The sequence below is a fragment of the Poecilia reticulata genome, linkage group LG2 (genome assembly GCF_000633615.1).
Source record: "Poecilia reticulata strain Guanapo linkage group LG2, Guppy_female_1.0+MT, whole genome shotgun sequence".
Taxonomy (NCBI): Eukaryota; Metazoa; Chordata; class Actinopteri; order Cyprinodontiformes; family Poeciliidae; genus Poecilia; species Poecilia reticulata.
The window spans coordinates 6,246,170-6,272,092 of record NC_024332.1 but is presented as its reverse complement, the minus strand read 5'-3'; the positions used below and the strand labels follow the sequence as shown (position 1 = coordinate 6,272,092).

General features: G+C 39.4%; 4 protein-coding genes and 1 long non-coding RNA gene across 6 annotated transcripts in view; 3 read left to right on the top strand and 2 right to left on the bottom strand.

Annotated features, from left to right (window-relative positions):
- The window catches only part of LOC103474392 (collagen alpha-1(XXVIII) chain-like), a 38,847-nt gene extending 37,813 nt beyond the window's left edge, over positions 1-1,034 (top strand). For both annotated transcript variants that reach the window (XM_017303727.1, XM_008425313.1), the window contains one exon: positions 23-1,034. In XM_017303727.1, the coding sequence (XP_017159216.1) occupies positions 23-30 (8 nt within the window). In that variant the 3' untranslated portion in view covers positions 31-1,034. The remainder of the gene's footprint in view (positions 1-22) is intronic.
- On the bottom strand, positions 217-10,799 carry LOC108166126 (uncharacterized). The gene is made up of 3 exons (XR_001776406.1): positions 10,662-10,799; positions 10,462-10,578; positions 217-985 (listed from the first exon to the last, which is right to left on the bottom strand). It is a non-coding gene; the product is annotated as an uncharacterized LOC108166126 (long non-coding RNA).
- Positions 2,930-9,276, top strand: LOC103474384 (kelch-like protein 41b). Its single transcript, XM_008425291.2, has 6 exons — positions 2,930-4,326; positions 5,100-5,257; positions 5,631-5,738; positions 6,849-7,034; positions 7,632-7,778; positions 8,850-9,276. The coding sequence occupies exons 1-6, from the start codon at positions 3,217-3,219 to the stop codon at positions 8,959-8,961; spliced, it is 1,821 nt and encodes a 606-aa protein (XP_008423513.1). The 5' UTR covers positions 2,930-3,216; the 3' UTR covers positions 8,962-9,276.
- On the top strand, positions 10,220-13,451 carry LOC103474380 (2-oxoglutarate receptor 1). The gene is made up of 2 exons (XM_008425277.2): positions 10,220-10,375; positions 11,882-13,451. The coding sequence occupies exon 2, from the start codon at positions 11,891-11,893 to the stop codon at positions 12,881-12,883; it is 993 nt and encodes a 330-aa protein (XP_008423499.1). The 5' UTR covers positions 10,220-10,375; positions 11,882-11,890; the 3' UTR covers positions 12,884-13,451.
- A 5,904-nt stretch (positions 13,452-19,355) lies between these two features.
- Positions 19,356-25,923, bottom strand: part of LOC103474404 (heparan-sulfate 6-O-sulfotransferase 3-like) — a 29,916-nt gene continuing 23,348 nt past the window's right edge. The window contains exon 2 of the mRNA XM_008425326.2: positions 19,356-20,672. Within this exon, the coding sequence (XP_008423548.1) occupies positions 19,913-20,672 (760 nt within the window). The 3' untranslated portion in view covers positions 19,356-19,912. The remainder of the gene's footprint in view (positions 20,673-25,923) is intronic.

The window sequence follows — 25,923 nt, the reverse complement described above, 5'->3', positions numbered from 1 at the left end:
CTGCATGTTGTGTTTTCTTTAGGAGGCTGAGTGAAGGCATCTTCTTCTTCTTCTTCAATTTTCCACCAGATTGCAGAAAGTTTTGTCAAAATTTCTCAGGCAAAATCCACACACACCAGTTTTTTTGTGTGTGTGTGATATTTTACAACTCATCACAAAAATAATTTTGTAAAAAAAATATGTGTTATAGATGTTTTTGTGTTTTTTTTTTGTTTGTTTTTTTGGTGATCATTTCTACTCAGGTTACAGATGAGCTCTCACCTACACTTCATTATGTCCCCCCCTCATACTCAGTGAGTGCTGTGAAGATAGTGAAAAAAAAAACTGTTTGCACAATATGGACAATCATAACTGCAACTTAACAAGCAGCATCAGTGAATCAGTACGGTGTAAAGCCAAACTTCTAAGTACTTCTATTTAAGTTCTAACAGTCAGAGGCAGTAGGTGATGTTTGCATTTTCAGTCTTTTAAGCCACATTACGCTGATTCACATATCACTAAGATCTAGAAAAAAACAACTTTAGTGCACATTTGAATCCTGTTTTTTTTTTCTTTTTTTGGGAGGGGGGGGGTGGAGGTGGTTGTTAATTTTTTAAAACTAAAACTTGGTGTGCAAATCTGCTCAAATTTTGGATCCTCTTTCACCCTAACTATGTAAAGTATACATATAAATTCAATCCACATTAATGTTTGAATGTATGCCCTTTAGCAAGTTACACAGGAGCCATTTGTTTTGTCCACACAAAACCGAATGCAGAACTTAAATTAAAACATGCATTTAAAGGGGCAGAATTATGTAAAATCAACTTTTTACAGCTTTACACAATGTTAGGATGTTATTCTCTGATCAAAAACATACCTGGAGTGATGCTTTGATTCTTTCATGCGCGTTTTAGAGAGCCTTTAGTCTCCCATGGCAACTGTTCAGCTGTATAAAACGTCCGGCTGGACGTAGCTCCTCCTTCGAGACTCGAATTCTGAGCTTCTGCATTACAGAGTAAAATATTTTACATTCATCTAGTTCATAACTTCAAAAAAAAAAAAAAAAAAAGAGTCTAAAGCAAAATCTTTTAAAACTCATGGGAAAAAACGCAAACATGAGAGACGGTTGAAGACGTTTTCACACTGACATGAAAACATTATAAATAACTTTCTCTTTGTGAAATAACTGTGTACAATTGTTTGTTTTCGATAACATAAAATGTGACTTTGTTTTTCTTCATCCTTTCTTCCACCTGAGGTAAAGTGTTAAACTGACGCACATATCGCCCTCTACTGGGCAACATGTGCTCATGCCTCTGAATTTGAAGCTTCAAGTTCAGTAGGAGGCTGTTTTGTTTTTATAATACCCAGATGTACTGACCGCAGAAATGCGTACTTTACTGTACTGTGTAATGTTTGGTTACAAGTGTCAACCATTGAAATAAATCAGATATTAATTAAAATATGTGAAATGCTCATTAATGATTAATATTTCAGGTGGCGGAATGAATTTTGTGATTAAAATTCATATTAATACAGCATCCACCCTTCCTGCAACAATGGCCGTTACATTTAAAATAATGAGAATTTTGTTTTTTCACTTAAATATGCAATGAAATCATTTAGATCAAAGCACATTCATGTGTTACAATGGCCTAGTCAAAGTCCTGATTAAAATTCAATTAAAAATCTACATTTAATTGGACTGAGCTGGAGCCAATAAACTGAAAACCATCGAATTCCTTCCACATTACAAGTTAAAATGCACAACTTTCTGTCATACAAAATCCCTGTTAAACACATGGAAATAGTGTGAATACTTTTCCAAATCAGTGTAAACTGCAACACAATCAACATTTTCCTAAATATCCTGTAGCTTTAAGGAAGCTGCAGAGCTCTCTTACGCATATCAGCTCTCTGCCCTTCTGCTTAAATTACATTTTAGCGACTCCTCGACATGTGGCGTAGTCTGATCTATCTTTAGTGCCCAAGAAATGTTGCCCAACTCCACGGCCTCTTCAAACTTCATCATCAGGCTGCAGAAATAAGACCAAATCAAATAAGCGTCTATCGATCCAGACACATTAATTTATGGCATTTATTACCATTTCACAGGGAAGATGTGACTGCAAGCACCCGGACGTCATTTATGTGGGCAACGAAAGGAAACATGTTTCTAATTCTAAAATGAAAATCTCAGACTGCGTTGTTTTGAGACATGCACACAGGAGAGAAAAAAACAAAAACTCGTCTTGCTGATTTGTGGAAATTGCCACTTGTTTGTGCAACTCTCACCTGTTTTTGCTCACAGCTGCCACACTAGAAACTTTTTAGGTCCAATTATAGCTCAGTGTGTCTCTCCAGTGTCTGCTAATTAACGCTAAGATGGGTAACAAGAAAACAAAGCGTATGCAACATGCGGAAAATGAGGAAATCACACGTTATGATAAACCAAACCTTCCATGAACAAATATTTTTTCCGGATTGTGGATGTGGACAACGTGTAATGCAACTTATAAAAGGATTGGAGCTAATTAGATCATGTGAAATGTTAATCACTGTATTACAGTGGAAAAGGTTAACAGTCAAACCATTTACTGTAATTTGAAAAATTGGGAAGCAGTGGAAGTCTGTAAGAGACAGATCTGATCTAATATAGAGTAGTGCTGTGATTACTTATTCCTCTTGAAGTGAAATCTCTACTCTTGAGGTGTCTGGGTCACTTCGTAGGTGATTTTAAACTCCATGCGGACTGGAAAATGAATTGACATCTAAAGAACAGCACATATTTTTGAATATGACAGTCAGTGCTCTGAATATCCTCTCACTCATGTGTAACTTTAGCTATACGGGAGCTATTTAGGGGGCTTTGACAGCATTGTCTTTGCTGTAAATGGACCACATGACACTCTGGGAGCTGAATCATGGTGGCGTGTCTCCAGCCGAATATCCCAGCAGTTGCTACTTTCAGTCTGCAGCGGCAGGTGCTGGAGTCCAACGCTGGGGCTGTTCTCTGATTTGGCCCATTGAGATTCCAGTGAAGCATGCTGGGGTGAGAGGGAGCTATATTTAGAGGGGGGTGGATTGAATTGCTCGGTCTTCACACCAGGAACCCTTTCTCTGCACAGCCTTTTCCAGCCAGGACTTACTGCCAAAAGGACCTTTGGCGACCATCTCCTTCTGTTGTCCATAGACACTTTTGTTTTGGTGCAGTTACCCCTCTTTGACCAAGCTATGGACCCCAACGCCATCAAGGAGGAGCTGCGGCTGTTTCAGAGCACTCTGCTCCAAGACGGGCTGAAGGAGCTTCTCAATGAGAACAAGTTTGTGGACTGTACCCTGAAAGTGGGCGACCGTAGTTTCCCATGCCATCGGCTAATCATGGCCGCGTGCAGCCCTTACTTCAGGGATATGTTCTTCACTGAGGATGGAAAGGAGGTGGAAAACACCAAAGAAGTAGTCCTAGATGACGTGAACCCCTCTGTCCTGGACATGATTATCCAGTACCTCTACTCGGCTGAGATTGACCTCACTGATGACAATGTGCAGGATATCATCGCTGTGGCAAACAGATTCCAAATCCCTTCTGTCTTTACAGTCTGCGTCAATTATCTTCAGAAGAAACTCTCGCTGGGTAACTGCATGGCCATCTTCAGGATGGGCCTGGTCCTCAGCTGTCCCAGACTCGCCGTTGCGGCACGGAATTACATCGCAGATCGCTTTGAGCTTCTCCACAAAGACGAGGAATTCCTCAAGCTTGCAGCCCATGAACTGTTCGCCGTCATAGGCGGGGACTCGCTGAACGTTGAGAAAGAGGAGCTGGTGTTTGAGGCGGTCATGGCCTGGGCCCGCCACGACAAGGAGAAACGTGTTAAGGTCCTGAAGGACGCCTTCAACTGCATCCGCTTCCGACTGATGCCGGAGAAGTTCTTCAAAGAAAAAGTGGAGAATGACGAGATCATTAAAGCTGACCCGGAACTCCAGAAGATGATGCAGGTCATCAAGGATGCCTTCAAGGGGAAGCTTCCCGACAAACCCGTGAAGAAAGAGGGTGAGGAGGGAGCAGGCAAGGAAGGAGAGGAGGAAGACAGCCCATTCCCCGGTTTCCTCAATGACGACCGCAGACATGGCATGTTTGCTCGCGACTTCGTCTTGATGATCAATGACACAGCAGCGGTGGCGTACGACGTCAACGAGAACGAATGCTTCCTTGCTGCTATGTCAGAGCAGGTCCCACGTAACCACGTTAGCTTGGTGACGCAACAGAACCAGCTCTACATCATTGGAGGACTGTTTGTGGATGAGGATAACAAGGATGTGCCTCTACAATGCTACTTCTACTTGGTGAGCATTTCCTGAATCACCCAAATAAGTTGTAGGGCCATTTAGCCTTCAGTTGGGGAAATTCACACAATGTCCATATCAGAAACACTCTTACAATGGCTTCCTTGGGAAGATTTTATTTTTTTGAAAAGATTATTACCACGCCTATTCTGTTAACTGCTAGAATCATGAAATGGTAAGTCTAGCATAGCTTGAGAAACATTGCAGGCACAGAACCAGAAGATACCTTTAGCATGTCTTCTACATTCTTGAAGACATGCTCAATGTATTCAATTTGAATACATTGGGTTAAATTTGTGATACTAAACAGAAAATCAGCTTTTACATTAAGGTTAATTTGGTTTGGCTCGCTGCGGTACAATTTATTCTTTTTTTCCACCTAAGCACTTATTGAAGCTATCTTCTCTCTAGCTACTCATAGCCTCATATTAGATAGACAAAGTAAAGGTTGTTGACTGTTGCAGATACTTTCTGATTTCAAGCTCTTAACAAGAGCATTTTAATTCCCAATTGCAATAAATATTGGCAGTATTTTTGAAATATGTTTTCTGTAAATGACACGTACCGTTAGCTTGCATGACAACCTAATTAGAAAGTGTTATTGTTAATCTAACTTAGTCCCTTTGGGCTTTTTAAAGAACTCAAAAAACAAATACATTTTCAGTAAACAGAAGGTTTCCAGTGAAATCTGTTGCCTTTTATGCTTATTTCTTCACAGTAACCAATACATATAAGGGTTCTTGTCTTTTATTGTGCCATTTATTCACACTTAGTTTGATCCCTTCACATCTGAGTGGGTTGCCATGCCACCCATGCCTTCTCCACGATGCCTTTTCAACATCGGTGAGAGTCAGAACCTGCTGTTCGCTGTGGCTGGAAAGGACCTCCAGACCAACGAGTCGCTGGACACCGTGATGTGCTACGATGTTGAGTTAGTGATATTACTTTTTTTTCTTTTCATGCTACGCCTTCTTCTCACATTTGTTCCCCCGCCCCCGTGACTCTGTCTCTCACTTCATGCACACTTTTTCAGGTGATAATTAACTTCAGAAAAATAAACAACTCTTAGTACTAAAAAAAAGTGTAAATAAATCCATATGTATAAATGTTTTTTTATTTAGTCTTGCGTTCTATAATGAGCTTCGCCGTGATCGGCACATGCAAATTTATGATGTGTAAATGATTGTGTAAAAACAAAACTTAGGATTCAATGCTATAACTAAAGTGTTGTTTAAACTTGGGATAGCAATATGCTTGAATGTTGCACCATATTTTAATATTCCCACACATGTGCCATTCTTTAGGAAGATGAAATGGACCGAAACGAAAAAGCTTCCTCTGAAGATTCACGGCCACGCCGTCGTGTCACACAAAGGACTGATCTACTGCATCGGAGGAAAAACAGATGACAAGTGAGTGTGTGTGTGTGAGTGTGTGTGTGTGCGTGCGTGCGTGTGTGTGTGCGTGCGTGTGTGTGTGTGTGTGTGTGTGTGTGTGTATCCACGCTAACGCGTGAACAGCTGCTGTTCCTGATCCATCATCCTGTAAGCCAGGAAAACTGCGGGATGCACATCTCAGACCACGATTACAGAATCACAGTCCAGGGTTTTCAAACGCACAAAAATAATGGAAAATTCTGACCTGCGACTCTTTTTTTTTTACAGGTATAACATAACTACTGTTCATTTCCACAGAACTGGCGCACAAATCACTCTTGTTTTCCAGGAACGATGATGTTACGGTTAATAAACTCACTTGAATTACGGCTAATAAACTCACTTGAATTACGGCTAATAAACTCACTTGAATTAAATGCTGTGACTAATAATAGTCCAGCGATTTCAGCTGCCAGTAACCACATGGGGAAGAAGAAAACTGAACTGCTAGACAAAAGAATCAAACATTTAACCGATAAAATACACATTTGAAGTAAATTTAACAAAACGTCAAATTTTTTGATGAAAAACAAAAATATTAGATTATTTCCCCCCCTATCTAAAACCCCTCTATGTTACACACTGCATTAATAAATGGTGTATTTACAGTGTGTTTATCTCTGTAACATGCTGCTGCTGCTACCATGTTTGCCGAATTTGCATGCAGTGGATTTAATTTGTCTCAGAACATGCTGACTTTTAATTTTATATATAAAAACAATTCCTTTCCAATTCGCAATTATGTGATATTTTGTCAGTCTGCCACATAAAACCTATAGACACATCCAAGTTGGTGGGTGTAATGTGACAAAATGTTAGCGGTTGACATTGTCTTCCTGTTACATTCAAATTAATATTTTAAGTCATTTTTTTTTAAAGTCATTCAAGTACCAACAGTCCAAAATGGCACTTTATCTTATTGGTAGGCTTCTACGTTATAATTTTTCTTTCTTTCAGAGGCTTTCTTTGTTTGTCGGTGCCTAGTTGAAGGGAAAAAAAGATGTTTGATGTGAAAAAAACAACATTTCTAGCTGATCTTTGACACCTTTTGACTATCAATATCACCCCCCCCCCTCCCCCCTGCAGCAAAGCGCTCAACAAGGTGTTTGTGTACAACCACAAGCAGTCTGAGTGGAGGGAGATGGCGGCCATGAAGACACCCAGAGCCATGTTCGGAGCCGTCATCCACAAGGGAAAGATCGTGGTGGCCGGCGGAGTGAACGAGGAGGGCCTCACCGCCTCATGTGAGGGCTATGACTTCACAACGAACAAGTACGTTCAACTCACAAAATGTCCATGACTTCTTTGTTGTTTTTTTAGCATCATTTTCTTCCACCTAATAAAAGTGGTTATGCTTTATCTTTGCACAGAGCTACATATTCTGCGAACGTACCCTAATCATTCCTTTTTTGCCAGCTGTTATCAAATCAATTCCCCTCAACATAGATATTTTAAAAATTTAAATACATAATATTTATTTGCCTAAATTGTAGCCATACGGTTAAAAAAAATGAACGTATTTTAATAATCTCATATCTTTTAAAGAGAATGTCTATTTCAGTTTTCAACTGTTTCTTTGCTAGTTTTTTGTTGTGGCTAGCTTTGCTGCATTGATGACGCTAGGATGTACATAAAAAGTGTGAATTTTACTTTAGCTTTTTAGTTTTTTAAAAATTATTATTATTATTATTTGTCCAGTTACAAAATAGCACCATCTGCTTGCATATCTGGGCATGAAAAAGCTAGTAAAGTTATTAGGTTTGTCGGTGTTTTCTATGCTGAACCACGTCCACTGAACAGTGCAGAAACAGGTGTGTGCCAGCAGCGTTGACGGTCCCGAGCCTACACCGGTGTGCCGTGTCTCCACAGGTGGGAACCCTTCACGGAGTTCCCCCAGGAGAGGAGCTCCATCAACCTGGTGAGCACCGGCGGCCTGCTGTACGCCGTGGGCGGCTTCGCCATGGTTCAGATGGAGAACAAGGAGGTGGCGCCCACAGAGGTCACCGATGTTTGGCAGTAAGTCCTCAGAAAAAGATTGATTAAACCAACTGTTTTGATAAGAAATGAATCAATTTTGAGGGTCACTAATCTACGTCCCTACAGTACAACACTGTTAATAATACTATAACATTATGTCTGTCATTGCATGTCTGACACTAAATTAGCACTTAAAGCTAATTCCACTCGCATAGTGGATGGAAGAGATCTTAAAATACTATGCTTTTTTAACAAAACATCACTAGTAAACATATCCTGCTGTAGCTTATTTGTAAAGTATTTGTTTTTTTCTTGCCTGACAAACTTTGTGCTCACAAACAACAGGTGTCATCTTTGAGGTCTTCCTGTTGACTTCCTGCTTGTCATTACCACTCAGCTGTATGTCGTACCTCTCTGTTTAAAGCCTTTTTTATCTGTAATTCTCAACAAAAAATGAATTTTAAAGAAACATTTGTTTTGGTAGTGGTGGAGAGATGAGTTCTCTTTAGCTGTGTTTATTTCCATGTTTTGCTATTTGTAGCAAAAGTGACCAAATATTGAATTATTATATATTCCCAATAAAACTGCCTTTTCTATCAAGAAAACAGTCCAACATGTGATTAATATAACTAAGTTTTAAAATGTCTTATCTACTTTGAAAACCAACGAAAACGCTAATTGCGTATTTATGTTCCATACTTTACATTATTGCTTTTAAATATTACATATTCACTTGGTTAAATGCTGTCCTTGCTAGCATATTTCACATTAGCATTTAGCACTATCGCTAAACTAGCTAAAGCTGGATACAAACTTAAATTTGTGTCCAACAACGAAACTTTTCCAAACTCAGGTTCCTAACTTTTACCATTTAGTTAAATATGCTCTTTAAATCCTGCCTTATTATTGATGAATTCTAACATTATAACACTGAATCAAAGAGATGCTAAAATTTAGCTACTGTTACCCATTAGCTTTCCAAACTGACTTGCTTCATTTAAATTTCAATTATCAGTATTGCGAAAAGGTAATACACTCCAAAATCCTCCCGTTTCTTTTTTTAAATACTGTACTTGTTTTCAGTTGCGACTCTCCTCCTGTTCCTATCAGGTATGAGGACGACAAGAAGCAGTGGAGCGGCATGCTGAGGGAGATGCGCTATGCGGCAGGCTCCTCCTGCGTGTCTGTCCGCCTCAACGCCGCCAGGATGCCCAAGTTGTAGACAGAACCATTTTCTGTCTCGGGGCCCCGTCTATTTAACAGCTTCCAAAGACCTTCTCCTCCTTCTCCTCTTCCTCCTCCTCCTGTGAAATGCTTCTAAGGCGCTGGGGTTGATCTTTGACATTTTTATTTTTTTTCTCTGAAGTCAGATGATTTTTATCTGTACAATGAAAGCTCCCTTTAGCTACTGCTTCAAAGACACCTCATCCCCTCAGCATTTTTAAAAAAAGGAGTCACAATTTAGTTGGATCTCCAAATCTCTGTTTACACAATTTTAGCTCGTCTTTTGTAAAAAATAAAAAAAAGTAACTTCTCCTTTCTGCCTCTGCCATTGCTTTTTTTTTCTTGTGCTTTCCGAGGGTAGCGCATTTGTAGAGACCTTCGGGGCAAACAAGGAAGTGAAGACTAAACGGCGACGGTCGCCTTGACGCTAAAAGACCCGAGTAATGATCTTCAAACACACGGTCACATCTATCAAGGTGCCAACAGGACCAGCAGGAGAAAACATGGTTGGGAAAACATTCAGGGATAATGTGCCGAGTTGGAACCGATGGCTTAAGAAAAAAGGTTTCATTTAAAATGATTTTAGCAAAGGAAATCAGTATAAATTTACACCTAATTATTCAATTCGCCTTGTTATACCACGAGAGATCCCACAGCATGATGCGCCACCACCGTGCTTGAGAGTTGCAACTCAGCATTATTAGTTTCATCAGTTTTTATGTAATTTTTTTTTAAGTGACATTTTGTTTTAAGTGGGCAATTTTAATCTAATACTTATTTTGTGAAAACAATCCTTTGAAATTGTCAATAGTCTGAAATAAAAAGCTGACCTTCAAAATCTGGGTCAATAGAAGCACTTTGCCAACAAGTTAATGGCTGAAGATTTTTCTTTTTGTTTGTTTTGAGCTGCTCGAGGATTAACACAATGAACCCTTTTGCTTTTCGCAAAACTTCCCACACTCTCTTGTTATTTTAATGGCAAACTTGACAGCGACGCTCCGTGCCAGGTGCCTAACTCTCTCCGCTGCCCTGTGTGTGTGTGTGTGTGTGTGTGTGTGCGCGTGCGTGTGTGTGTGTCTTCTCGAGAGAAAAATTAACAAAGACCTCAATTGAGGCCCTTGTTTCCTAAGCAAACAAAATAAAAAAATCTCTCGCACTCGTTTCCTGTTAATTCACGTGAAACCGGACCTTGATCAGTTCTAAGTGTGACACAGGAATGTTGTGCCGCAGACGGCTAAAGGTGAATCACGCAACGGTGCGCCAAAATAAAAAATGCTGGAGTTTCCCTCCTGGGTGTGGAAGACTGGAAGTGCAGTGAGTGGGAGGTGCAGAGATGAAGGAATGGCAGTGAAAACAAAGACCACACATCTGAGGACTTGGGCTGCAAGCTGATGAGAACGCAGTGGTTATAAGTAAGTTTTAATATTTACAATATTTACTGTGTTTTTGAAATGTCTTAATGCGAATTACAGCTGCAGTAGCAAATGAATGTTCCTACCTTTACGTCTGTCAATTTGGGACATGTAAGCTGCACGTTGCACATCTCAAATCCATAATAGATGTTTCTCAAGCGGAGCTACAGCTGTGAGATCCTGAGAGGCTTTCACAAACCAAGCTGTTGACAAGGAAACGAGATATTGTTTGCTTCTTTCCCACTGAGGCGGCGTGATTGTTTCCTTTCTTGCCCGCTCTGCTCACCTCTTGCTTGTCAGTCCCGCTTTCTCGTTTCTCCCTCTTTCAGTAATTGCTGCTGACCATGTAACGACAGATATGGGAGCAGAGTTTCAAATCTAGTTTTTTTTTACTCGTACAACAGTGTTGACAACCTAACCTTGAGCTGCGTAGTTGGTGACCCTAACAATAACCTTGGTCTGGCTATGGCTTGTGAACATGTTTATATCAGCGTTATGAACATCACCCTTTGCAATGCAAGCTTTTCTTTTAGTGGACAATGACACAATATTATCTTACAAATTAAGCAGTAGCGCATTCAAAACGTTGTGAAAAAAAATCTACCTTTACTTTGAATTGCCTACATTTTTCTAACACAATCATAAAACTAGTTTAGGATTTAACCAATAATCCCGTAAGAAAGTGATTATAATTATTTCTGTTGATTTCTTTCTATTATTTTTTTAATTTTTTTTGTCAAAGCCACACAAGTTTAACATTTAAGTTATATTTAGAAAACTACATTTTAGCCTGGCTAAAGCTCAGCTAGCTAGCTCAGCTAAAAATATAGTTTGAAATTAACTGAATTCTAACAAATTAATATTGTTTTGCTCAGACTGATTTGTTGTTCTTGCTAAAAAGAAAACAAAATAAGAAGTTGTCCGTGTGGCGTAAGATGGTCATCGACTGTCAGCTAAAATGCTCGGCTAGCTAGCTTTCAGACTTGACTTTATCATTAGCTTAAGTTCTTGTTCCAAACGTCCTCAACCAGATGTTTTTTGGCCATTCTTAACTTCTAAACTAATAAATTAAAGAATTAAACCAGTGTAACTTGATTGACACCTTTTGTTTGAGTAAATAATTTAATGTTTCTGTTCAGAAATTACGTAAGTTTAAAAGTTTAAGTTTTGCTTAAATAAAATGGTAAACTTTGACTACAGAAACTTCCTCCACCACAAGTTTTAGCTTGACTTTACCATTAATTCGACTTAGTATTGGTAGATTCAAATGTGAATGTAGCAAATTTAACTAAAGCATAAACATTTATTGTGCTTAGACTTTAGCTTTAATTTAAGTGTAGCAATAGGTTCATGTTAGCATTAGGATTAGGATGTGCCAAAATCTTGTCAAAAAATAAGCAGCTTTTAGTGGCCGTTGTCCCTTTCTCAGGTCTTTTTTTAGGACAAAATAAATGTTGTACCACCTTTTTCTGGTAAAGACCTAGTGTTTCTTTCTTTTTCCAATAGGGATTTTCCATGGCTGGGCTCAATGACAGCTGCACTGACCTGGAAGTGCTCCTGAAACGTTACTACCTATCTGTTGCTTATGGCATCATCTTTGTAGTGGGCCTAGTGGGGAACATTACATCCATAGGCATCTACATTGCAAAGCTGCGTCCATGGAAGAGCAGCAGCATCATCATGGTCAACCTGGCGCTAATGGATCTCCTCTATGTCCTCACCATGCCCTTTTTGGTCTACTACTACAGCAACGGTGAATCGTGGATGCTCGGCGACTTCATGTGCCGCTTTGTGCGGTTTGCGTTTCACTTCCACCTGTATGGGAGCATCCTGTCCTTGTCCTGTGTCGCGGTTTTCCGTTTTTTGGTGGTGATCCAGCCGCTGAAAGTGGTAGAGGTGCAACAGAAGGTTTGGGGAATTGTTGCCTGCTTGGTTGTCTGGATCATCTCTGCCGCTGAAGTCACACCGATGCTTACCTTCATATCCCTGACCCACAAGGACAATATGACATTTTGCATTGACTTTGCTAACATAATAGAGTCAGTCGGTAGCATTCGGAAGTACAACTGGTTGCTCACTGCCTTTGGGTTTGCACTACCGTCAATGTTGGTGTTTGTCTGTTACATCGGCATTGTGAAACGGCTCACTAGTGGATCCAGCCCCACCACTTCCTGCAGGATGCGAGCGCGGCGAGTCATCGTCCTCATCCTGGTGGTGTTTGCGATGTGCTACCTGCCGTACCACATCTTACGAGTGTTGTGGGTGGAAATTCGAACAAATTCAGCAACAAAGTGCACGAAATATGTCGTGAATGCAGCTTATATTATCTCAAGGCCTCTGGCGGGACTCAACACATTCTTTAACCTGGCTTTGTATACTCTCTCAGGAGACAACTTCAGAAAGGCCTTTGTGGACATTTTTTGCCGGGAACAATGGCTCACCAAGGCAAAGTCCCTGCTCCACCTGAACATCGTCCACCGTGCTGAGACTGACATGCCTGCTGCATGACAAACAACTAATGACTTTTTTTTTTTTTTTTTATGTAACGAAATTACTGAACAGACACTATTTGCCAGCAATTTCAGACAATATGGGAATGTCACCAGAGTTTGCATCAATGAGATAATTAGATTAGCAAATTACCTGAGTTAATTTAAGCTTTCTAATTGTTGCTCTGATTTTATGGACAAGTGGAGGTGTATGCTTAATATGTAGTCATTTTATCTTAGTTGAGTGGCATGTTTCCAATTTTGAACTATAGCCAATTTATGTCACATGTTGCTGTACCTTGCCAAATTACTGCCTGTTATAGATCTTGTCACATTAAAATACTGTAAACATCAATAGATTTTTTCTAAGTTGTGAAATGGAAAGAAGCTTTTTTCAAATATAATGAATAAAAGTCAAAAATATGGAGAACAGTTGTACTGAGCACCTTTTACACTGCTTTAAAATACAGTTCAACTAAATATGTTAATGTTTCTTTCAGGTATAGATGAATCATACTGCTGACTGACTTGAGGAAAACATATTTTAGTCTTACATTTGTTTTGATGATTTCTATTGTGGAGAACCCACGTAAAACTCACCTAATGAACATTCAGACATAAAGCATGTCACATTGATCTTGTTCTTATTTTTAATAAATTTCAAATAGAAATGTATGAGATGTAGGTTTGAGTGCAACCAATATGGTTTGACTTTTCCCCTTTTTTTGAGCCACAGCTGTGCTCATTTTTTGCACATCCTCAATACAACAAGGTTATGATTTGGCCATGACTTAGGTTAATGTTTTTATTATGTTCCTTGTATTATGTCTCTTTTTATTACAAGTTGATATTATTTCCCCCAAGGCTTTGCATTGTCACGCAGTCTTATTTGAGAATGTATCTCCAACTGCATTTTTAAAAGGCACTCAGAATGTTTGTGAAAAGATACTAAAATGACTAAATGACTTTTGACAGATTGCAAGTGTATGTTAAAAATAATGCCAGGATACCAGCAATGGTCTTGGAGCAGAAATTGTTAACCGTTTGTCAGATAGTTGAAACTTAGCCTCCTTTGGGTATAACCAGGATATTTAACCCAAACACAACACAAAATGGTAAAAGAAAAAACAAACAAAAAACGTCAAAGTTTAAGTATGTTAAATATTAAATTAAAACCGAAAGCAATGTATTAAAGAAGAGTTACTCACAACTCCTCCAAAAGATTGCGCCAGCTTTCCGACCACTAAATGCATCTTCTTATGTTCTCTAATTCTCTGTGGGTTGTGAACATTTTAGAAACAATAAACTTTTAGCGACATTACTTTCAACACTATAAGTGTGCATCACCCTATTTTTGTGGTTACACCTAAAAGAACAGTAATTCTCAGACCAAACCAGATGGTGGCAGTAATACACATAACCTGAATGTTAACCCAATAACTAACACAACAACCGAAGAAGTTGTTGTGGCTCCAGCCAGTAGTCATTATGTCTATGGCCAAGATGATGAAGGATCTGCGCGTGGTGTTCGAGGACGAGATTTGCCTGCTACCAGAAAAGACCGGCGGATGTAAATTAACCAGAAAAATAAATTTTATTCACAACGTTAGAGCTGTTTTCATGTTTTCAATAGCTGACACTTTAAAGCCAAAGCATAAATTGCAAAACTTTAACATTTTGGCTGGTAAATTAGTCACCACTAACTACGTTTAATTATTTCTTTTTGGTACCAGAACTTCCGGGAGCTACTATAAAACAATATAGATACTTTTTAAAAAATATATATTTTGGGAAATTAAATGTCTGTATGAAACAGTGAATAATTATTTCGAATTTTAAATCGCCAAGTGGTAAAGTCACGTGATGCAAGCATTTCAGAAGTATGAAAAAATTAGAAGTCTTTCGTACATATTGAGACAATGTGTTAATCGGTATTTGGAAAGAAAGTTTAACCAAAAATGACACAGTTTTTGTTTTGCATTTTTGTAATTTGTTGTGCACAATTTTTATATGTAGGATGTTGATAATCTTCCCTTTCCTGTTATTAAAGGCAGCTTGATTTGCTCATTCAGGAAGTGGCGGTGAGATTGGACTAACCACCCACGGTGCTCTCTTCAATGTGGATCTTAAGGTGGGTTCCAGTCTCACACTATCCATAAATTTGTGAAAAGTTTGCACTTCAAATGTCAAAAACATGGTTTAGATTTCGTATCGAGACATTTTAGAATTATTATTCCAAATCCGTCATCTCATCTAGTAACAGATAAAAAATTTCAAACTGATGATGAAGGACACTGAATTCAGTTAGGCTTCTGAAGGTATGCCCAGACATCTCGGTGCATAATATTTACATTGATTGCTCAAAGTTAGACTGCATATTACGAGTTAAGGAGACACTGGTTTGTCCCTTCATTTAAATAATCTTTAGATGAGAGTTAAACCTAGAAGACTTCTGGGAAAGACCACATTGAATATAACAATAAGGTCTGTCTTATTGGAAATAAATGAACACATTTTATAATGTTTCACATGACGTCTATTTTGCTCGTACTGTTTCAGCCTCTTAAAACAATCAACATAGGGAGAAATTGCTGCCATAAGATTGAAACTACATCTAGTTGAATAAACAGATCAGCTCCTCAGTAGACGTAAGGTCAGTTAAAGCTTTTTAATGCTATATAAACACAGTTAAATATGATCTTGTGGTAACAAATGCTCACAAGTTTGTTCTGAAAAATGCTTGGCAAGCATGTTGGAAAAAGCATTTTGCTAATTAAATCCTTAAATGATTATGAAATGATTACACGTAAATGTCTCTAGATATAAAATAAGTGCATGTTTAATATTGCTGGGAGTTTGGGTAAGTTTAACTGTGATCACATGTGTCTTAGTATTTCAGATAAATTCATTTTGTCCAGAAACGGTAAGTTATGTTTCCTGTGGAAGTTTGCCACATTTTACTCAAAAGTCTAGGAAATAATTTAAATGTTACAATTTGTTGTAATATTCTTTAACATGTTAAATGGGTTTGTATCTTCTCTAAAAGACAAGCTGGTTTTCCAGCCAATAATTCATCCGGATGTGGTTTCCTTTGTATGAATTTGGGTTTTTAAGATTCCCATCTTCAGTGAGCAGGTGCACGCAGTAGAAATGAGGCTTGTTATTATGGATTTGTAAAATGTTTCTCTCCTGCACGCTGTGCAGGTAGAGTCGACAGCCGGGAATGGGAAAGCTATTTTAGTCTATGGATATTCTGTTTTTGCCTCCAAATTGATCTCGACGTTACACTTTTTTCCTCCTCTGGAGTGCATCACGGAGCCGTCAGGAAGTGCGTATTGCAGACGCCGGCGCCAGGATATTAATTTTAGGCAATCGCCCCAGCACCTAACTTTTAAAGGTTTGCTGTCTGTGGAAATTTGCAAAACCTGATTGTTTTTCTACTGGAGCGAAAGTGGAGCGTCCGTCAAGCTGCACGGTTCTCAGATTGCAGTGGGGAAGAAAAAACAAAAAGCCTTCAGCTTCTTCTATTTTGTGCYGCGGCAGAGTCACGGCCAATTGAAGTTTAAATGATCAATTTGGAAGCAAAGAGCCCAGTGATCAATGGCCTAATGGTACAAATACCAATGTTCTGTCAGTGTGATGTAAGAGTGCTCGAAGTGGCTCTGACAGCTTGTCTTTCAGGCCCACTGCTCTCCTCTTCTACATTGGTAAAAAAAAAAAAAAAAAAAAAGGGAAAAAAACTCATCATCTGTGCGTGAATAGGGGAAGAAGTGTGAAGATTTTTATAGTGTGGGAAAAAAACACGTGTGCTGGAGAGTCCATCAGGTACAAATTACTAGCACAGGACGCTGCATGTTTTTATTGAACCAGTTTCCAGTGGGAAATTACCTTCACTCTTACACACAAAAAAATATATATATAATTTTTCGAGCATATCAAATGTTATACATGAAACTTAATGAGCATGTTAGTCTGTAAATGTAGTTTTCTCCAGTGGTGGAGAAAGTACTCAAAAAATGTACTTAAGTAAAAGTACAAATACACAGACAAAAATGTACTCAAGTAAAAGTAAAACTACCACATTAACATTTGTACTTAAGTAAAAGTAAAAAAGTACTGGCTTTTAAAAATACTTAAGTATTAAAAGTAAAAGTACTTGCTGAATGCATTACCTAATCCCTAATACAATATCATTAAGTGAACCGATCGTATTTAATTTTAATACATTAGAAATGTGCCATTTTAATGAACAATGCCACAGATAAAGCATGTTTTTATTATGTTTACTCTCTGTAAAATAGTTTAGACTTAGATATGTGATTCTATGCACCATAATTTCAGGGATGGAAACATCTTGTCTCCTGTCCTAACACAGCATGAACTTCACTTTTTTTGCCCCTAGTGGCATTTATTTTTAAAGAAATCCAACAGAAAGGGGATGGAAAGAAGGTGGGTGGGAGAGGACAGGCAACCGAGGAGCCAGTAGCAGAGTTGTAGTCAAGACCACCTACCCAAGACCAAGTCAACACAGCACCCCGCCCTATGTGACACCAAAAAATTAAGTTTTACCTATCAAAATTGCTTCTCAAATTGATCTTAAAGATCCACATTCCCATAAAACACCTAGATACTTAGAGCTGAAATAAATTTAATCGGTAAAGATCCGTCCAGAAGAATCGGATCTTTCCTGAATGTCATATCACTATATTGCAGACTTTGGTCACAGCGTTGTCCCATATTTGCGACACCTCAGTCAACACCTCCACACAATAATTCAGCGCATGAGTGACAACTTTTTTTCATCGCAGATGCAACATGTGTCTCTGTACAGCTAGCTTTGCTAACATCATGTCCACAGATCTTACCTTTCTTTAAGCTTTCCTTCCAAGTGACGCTAAAAGTTGGACAAGTTCCCACCGTCTGTGAAAGCAAAGCGCTGCTGATTTCGCCATATCGATGATTTATGCAGCGCTATTATATTACTGACGATTAAACAGACATCTTCTCCCGCTCGGAGGAAACCACTGCGCATGTCTGGAGCTCCGCGTGCGAGTAAAGGGGGAGTCGATGGGTGACGACAGACACTAAGTCACGTTATTGCTCGGATTTTACGGCGCCACCTTAAGTCCCTGAACTTCACATTTTAACAGAAAAAAAGAGCAACGCGACTTGGATGTAACGAGTAACGCGAYAGTTTTGTAGAAATGTAGTGAAGTAGAAAGTAMAGATACTTACTGTAAAATGTAGTGGAGTAAAAGTAGAAARTATCCATTGTTAAATCTACTTAAGTAAAGTACAGATACACGAAAAYTGTACTTAAGTACAGTAACGAAGTACTTGTACTTTGTCACTTCCCACCACTGGTTTTCTCCTATGTTGAGTTAAATCCTTCCAACAATATCAATGTTTCCATCCTCTGCTCTAAACACATAGATCACAATATGTTGGTTCAGTTAGCCATTAGCTGTTCTAAATTGGTCATAGGAAGTGTCATGCAAAGAATAATAAGGTTGCTATGGGTTGTATTWTGATTTAACATACCAATTTCATTAAAGTTTACCAAAAATGTATGTGTGATCTTGAGTCTGTATCCATCTTCAGCTTGTTTAGCACTGTTGGCATTAGCAACAGTGCTAATGCTAACAGTGCTGAGCTTCCTAATCCTCAGGCAGTCAGCAAAGGTAAATCGCTAATAACAAACTAATTATGTTTTTGTTTAGTTCTAACAATGAASGACCAAGCAAATGATCTAAATAATGGATATTTGGTAAATTAGGGATTAGGCACAGAGCAGTTAACAGGCTCAAGACATTCTAAGGTTTTGGTACCAGAACTGCAAGGTTTCCTTCGTTACGTTTTAAATCCTAATAAATGCTGGAGTTACTGTCGTTTTCTTCAGTTGTCTAAAGTATAGTGTATGTAGTGGGACTCCTTCCCCACCTGTTGCTTGTTGCTGGCTAATACTTTTTAATAMGTTTTGGCCGTTTTGATAAGTTTGTGGTGGTTAAAAGCATGAAGCAGTGACTGTGCAGAAGCTGAAGGAGCTCATTGGACGTTATTAAAAATGCTTGATGATGCCTGTTGCTACGCATGACGGCACAACTAGTTGTTGGTTTTTGGGGCGATCAATTTTCCTGAAGCAGGCCCAGATTGTATAGMTTTTTTATTTWAAAAATTGCTTAGCATTATTGTAAATGTAATAACCAAGATGTTATGGTAAATATAACTTGGAAGGACACAAGGGAAAGAAAGGAATGAAAGAATAGAAAAGAGAAAAAAGGAATGCCTCAAACATAGGAAGGAAGGACACAAAGATGAAGGCAAGGAAGGAAGGAAAGAAGGAAGGGAAAGAAAGTTTGGGATTATAAGTAGTTCCTCACTATTTTCCACTTCTTCAGATTTTTTTTCCACTGTGTAGGGAAACATGCGTAATAGCTGTTAAATTTGTCACTTCTTCTAAGAAAAATCCATAAGATTCTAGTCAAATAAAATGTAATCAACTTGTTACACCAATTTTATTGGTTCATTTGTAACAGTTTGTTTCATCAGTGCAGTCAGAAAGAAGAAAACACACTGCAGTTTGCCAAGTTTGTGCTTTGATACTCTTATAAAGCCAAACACCACAGAGTCACAAGATTTCAACATAGAGCTAAATAACAAACAGGACATCAAGGACCCAGTCATCATTTAGGAAATGTAATAATAAATAGGCCTCTCTTATATTATACATATTTTCATATTCTTGTATTTTTTCTTTTATTGCGCAACATGAGGAATATTTTCACCACCTGGAGAACATTCAAAGCACTTGCAACTGAATAAATAAACACATTTTCCACAATTGCAGTGCCAAAATTTAGCCATAAGAAAAAAAAATAAATAAATACAAAATGTTCATGTTGCTATAGCAAATACATCCATCGTAAATATTAAGACACCTTTCGGCAGTCTGACGCTATAAGCCTGTGAAGGGTGAGAGGTCCCGGCTGAGTCACAGGAAACGATGAAATTCATCCGCAGTCAGTCAGTGCTGTGATGTTCTGGCTCCTCACCATCGCACCACCTGGCTACTGTAATCCTCGGTGGTGACTACCTCTTCTAGCACTTTCACCTCCTCTTCTTCTTCCTCTTCCTCYACTTCTCCACCTCCCAGTCTTAGCAACTCAACCAGATAGTTCCTGTGCAGCCGCTGCCTCTGTTGCCTCTCCTGCCGCCTCCTGAGCCGCTCTTCCTGGTGATGCCTCTGTCGGTCATCCTGGTAACGCCGCAGGAACAGCTCCTTGGCGTACTCGTACAGCTCTACGTCCAAGGCGTTGAGCCCCTCAATGCGCCACCGCACCTTTTCACTTATCCCCACGCTGGCAGCGCGCGTGCTGTTGATCTGGGTGAAGGCCYGGATGAAGTGCAGCCCGAAAGTTCTCTCGAACAGGTACTGCGTCTTCCGCTGGAACTCCGTCAAGCCAAAGAAGGCCATGTTGCGCAGGTTTGCCTTAGCGCTGGCGAGYAGCACGCTGCCTCGCTCCAGCTCACTCATGGAGGACATGTTGTAGCACCCCACCAAACTCAGGTCAGCCAGCATGCGCACTTGACGGTTGTTGGCCAAATTCGAGGGACAGTTCATAAAGTCTGTGAGCGGCACACCAGTCCAGTCTTCCCCGCTGTAGCAAGCGGGAAGCTCATCCTGAGTGGGAGGGCGGCCATCACACATGTGGAGGGCTGTTTTCCAAGTAGCCCCACGCTGTACGTGCTTCCACTCACTGAGGTAGCGTGACACAGGATCACGTAGCATAGTGATGTAGTAGAAATTCCTGTCAAGASAGAGATACACAAGATAAGCACGCTTGGATTAATTCAGTACAAACTGAGGAATACCTTTGATTTGTCACTCGGCTACTTGTAAAGTTTGRACGTACTGGAGACTCAAGTCATGACTTTCACCACAGTAATTGACAGCTGGTGTGATTTGTTGGGCATGAAACATTTCTGCYAAACTTTGGCACTAACGACACGACATTGATCCAAAAGTCTTGTACAGTTGCGGCAACATTTGCTGGTAATTGTGTTAACTAAGCCTTTTGGAGAGAAAGAGGCCAGCAGCATTTCTAAGTGTCCGTCCTTCCTTTCATCCCAAATCCATCTGGATTATTTGTTGCTCAAACTTTTACATCCCTTCGTCTTATTGTGATTCTCCTTTTCATTTTAATGGTGTAGAATGAGCTGATCACCTTTGTCACTTCAGCATAAACAATTCAGTCAATTCCAAGAACACATAAGGTATTAGACACTCTGACTGATTTTGCCCTCTTGCAAATCCCTTCCCTAACGTCAGAATACACTCCCTAAAGAAGAATGCATCTGCAAAGAGTTAGCAAGAAAGGTTCTCCGCCAGATCAAGAGGCCCCAAGTTCTAGCAATGGAGATACCTGGGTCAAGGCCAGGCACCGGCCAAAACCTCCTGTAACTAAATCCCCCGGGACTCAAGCAGCTCAGGCCCAGCCAGGAATCTACACCAAGGACAACTTGCCCCCAGGATCCCAGACCTACCTAGGGTCTCATCGTAGACCGGTAACCTATGTCTGCCAGCACAGACTCTCCAAAAGGCACCAGATGCAACTGCCAGAAAGTCACCTTTCTAAACCCCACTCAGGCAGGAACCACAGCCCCAGGGGGTGACTGCCTAATAACCCAATCCCCAGATGCCCCACCCCCTAACCCCCCTCCCAACCATGACATTGTCCTCACAGGACAAAACCAAAGACCCTCCACCCCACTTGCTGATGGTGTTAATCTGTTGTGTCCAATCTGGGAGGTTTATGTTGCATTTTTGTAGGGTGTCAGTGTTGTTCCAGATGGGTGTCATTTTTTCACTAATTAGCTGATTTCTGAAGGCCGTTCATTACATTGGATTTTGCTTATATTTATTAACCTTTGCAAGACTGCATTCCTCATTTCCATCAAATTTCAAATTMCATCAGCGCATGGTATTAAAAGGAGACAATTTCTATGTGTGCAGTGCAATCCTAAGGTTGATGAAAAATGTCTGGGAATAAAAAAAATAAAAAAAACACTGCCAGACACTTTTCAGCAGAGCGAAGGAGGATGAAACTATACATTAAATTTCTCATATCCTGCTGCAGTTTGAAAAAGAAACATGAGTGGGAAGAAATACCTCAGAGGTGAGATCACGAGGAGTGCACAGAAATTCTGATTAGGGTTTAAATGAAAAAACATTACAGAGTGCGTCTGAGGATGTTAGAGAATAATGACACAGAAACAAACGCAAGCCAAGCGTGCATACAATTTAATATCCTATAAATGTGGAATTATTCTTGTTTTTGTCACATCAATTTGCCCCTTCCTACCACCAGTAATGAGTTTTCTTTTCCTTTCCTGTTTTCGAATCACTCCGATCTGCCACAAACAGCACTTTAAAAATTGCTGTAACCTAGCTGCAAGGGAACCTTTCAACTGACAAACACTGCTTTTATTTTTTTTTCCTCTCATCTATTGATTCGCTGATAACTACCATGAAAGTGAGGTGGCGGAATAAGCAAGGTGGGGGTGGGCTGGAGAAAATTCAATAATTTAACTTCTTTTTTTTTTCTTCTTTTTTTGCTGAAGGGAAGCTACATAGATAAAAGCTAAATTGAATATGGTCATCCAGAGCGCGCAGATCACTGTGACCCGATGTCGCGCTGAAATTTTTTTTGATAAAAGCTGAAAGCAAAAGCCGAACTTTTTTTTTTTTTTTACTCCGCACTTTAATACCTCCAAACCTTCAGTTAACTGCAGCACAAAGAGCTCATCTGAAAAATCTATCTGCAAAAAAATCTTCAATTTAACAAGTTGAATTCCATTACATGTATAACGCCTGACAAGAATCACCAGCTGAACTTTTTTTTTTATATTTAGCTACATCATGTATTACCTAGGCTGAATTAATACACAATTAAAAGACATTGCTATTWAAAAAAAACATAAGTAGAAGGTTTGCCATGAAGATATTCTGCCCAGACGAGAACTGAGCTCTTTGGAAACACAGACCAGCAGTGAAAGACAGTGACCGGTGCCTCATTCTGCTTTTCTTCAGTGGGGACAGGAAACCTGATCAGAGTTGATAAGAAGATGGATGGAGATAAATACCAAACCCTCCACCCAGGGCAGCACTCAGGCAATCATCAGTTGCGCCCTAAACGACTTTTTTTTATTGTTGTTTGGCTATTTTCAAAGCTTTTACAGCTTCTACACTACCTAAGAAAAACACAAATCTGTCCATTTGCTGGAAAATTCGGACAGATCTTTCTTTTGTTTCATTAGTTGTTAATGTTTTCATTCGCCACACAATAAAAAAAGGTGTGCTGGCTTTTGCAGTAGGGGGATTGTGGAGGGAATACGTCTTAGGAGGTGCTACGCTGCATTTCGTCGCTTGTTGGAAAAACCCAGCAGACTGTTTAGGGCACAGTATTTACAACGTTTATGAGCCCATGTGTGTTCCTGATTAGTCAAGGCCGAGTTAGGACTGCTGCTGTTGAGCAAAGAGTGGGCCAAGACAAACACAGTGGCACATTTCACCTTGGGAAGTGTTTGAGTTACAGTTTTGTCAGCAAAGCTGGAAAGATCCCCCACAGTAGGACTCAAACTTCTGTTTGTCATGAATGTCCTGGAGCTGTGCGTTCCATTGAACCTTATTTTTCAGTACAGATTTTAAATCAGAAAAACAGTTCAGGTAATTACACCATTTACGATTTTTACCTCAGTCCACAACATGGTTCACTGCACTTGTTGTATTACCTTACCATTGAGTTAAAACAAATTCAGACTATTTTACACTGAATTATGCTCCAGAATTTTTCTGCCGAATCTATCTTAAGCTGATTTTGTTTTCTTTTTAAGGCTACTATCTTGCGATTCTGTAAAAACAGTATTCAATTACTACTTTCCTATTTAGCCTTCCTGTTATCGGCATAAAATATTCTTCTCGTTTGCTCCCTCCCAACTGAAATGAGCTGGAGTCTTGCTGTAGACATCAGTTTCCTGACATTGTGGTATAAAAATTCACAAACATGATGATGTAAAAATAGTCGGTTTTGTTTTCATCGGCGCGTGCTTGTCATGCTTTGTTTCCACCACAAGATGGTTTTACTGCACTGAATTTAAAGCTATTACTTTAAAACCAGAAAGGAAGAATGAAAAAGATAAGCAGAACTAAAACCATTACCAAACTAAACATCCTTCTATGAGCCGTTCCGTCACAATAACACATTTTGCTGGACGATAAATTGTCCCAGAAATTATTGTGATAAATKATATTGTYATTTTGAGATAATTTTCAAGTAATTTAATGGCAATTGCATAATAATGCAAGTACACCCTCTTAAAGGGAAATAAACTCTTAATTTCAAACAAACTTAACAGTGGAACTGGAAGATATTTTAAATATCCAAAATAAATAAGCAAAATAATAAATAAAATGGATACTGAAGTCTCTGTAAGTAAACTGGCCTTCAAAAAAGTGCCAGTTGAGACCAGTACACCAGACCGAACCTTTTCTCACCCAGTCTTTGGTAGAAAKAGAGCAAGACAAAATAAACAATCATGCACATGGAAATGATTGAGTTTGTTTTAATTGATCATGATATAGTTTTATTGCTTATTGTGACAGACTTATCTGCCACTATTAGTCCACAAGCTGCTTTAATCATAAGAATTCACTTCTTTACAATGCCTCCAATACCTTTCCTTATTTATCTTTTTCTTGTACAGCAGAAGTCCCAAATGTGTTGCCACCTTTCCACATCACCTGATTTACACTCCCATCAGAACATCTGCTCCAGATTCCCTATCATCCCTCTTGTGTATACAGCTGCCCTTTATCTGGTACATTCTTWCTTGGTTAGTAATTCCTTGRCTGGCTTTATGTCTGCCAGTTTGTCTGCAAGGTGCAGGTTTCTCCGATTCCCTGTCTGTCTTAAAAGGTTTTTAAAGCAGAAAAGAATATAATGCAAAATGTCTTACTTTTTRAAAGTCAAAATGAGAAAAGTGTGGCTTAGATTTCTTACTCTGATACCACCAAACAAAATTAAAGTACTGTGGGTTGCAAAAGAGAGAGAAAAAAAAATCAATTTCTTTGGGGTAATGCACTCAGACTTACAGTTAAGAAAGCCTGGTAATTGTAGACTATCAGCGATGCACTGCATTAATATGCAATGAGTATCATCAGTTTAAGCCTTCATTATAAATCTGCTGTGTATTAGATGTAAAGAGATCATTAGTCGTGTACGTCTAATGATTTCACTTCACGGCTTAGCAGAAATGTGATTGAGAAAGCAGCAAAGACACCGAGTCAAGAGCACAGAGCCAAGCAGCTTCAAAGGTCGACAATTTAGCAATTAGAGCCAGACAGAAGATATCAATCAGYGGTGATATATACTTAAGCAAGTGATGTGGTGATAGCATGGTACAACACGCACCCTCTGACAGACACACCACCCATAGCTTAGCAGCCCACAGTGTGAACTAAGTGAATTACTATGCCATCTCAGCGGAGTAGATTGGAAAGCGATGGATAGACGGACCAACAYGAGCTCCTCACCGTAGAGGCCTTTGTTGTGCTTCCATGAGAACAGCTCACTTTTTCCCCCTCCCCCTCTGCCTATCAGCTATCTGTAACAGCTAAACCACAAGACAGGTCGATCAATAAGTGTCCATGCAAACCTGCCTTTTTGCTTCTTCGCTTTCATCATGACCTATTGACAAAGAGCAGCAAATGTCAAAGCTCTCTTGTTACTYTTGTCAGGGACAGCGGCGGGGTCATATTARGAAGGTCAAGAGTAATTCCTCTTGGATGCAAGGCTGGGGTTACCCAAGATGCCCCCTTTGATCGAGCATTTTATCTCACGTATCATAGAAAATTGGAGGCTTTCCTCAGGCTTCCTCTTGCAGATTGGGACAAACAGCCAACCTAGCCATGCTGGATTAAGGTTCTGTCAGTGGATTATACAGTCTACACATCCTTTTCATACACATTCTTGGATTTGTTTCCTGAAACCACTTTATATA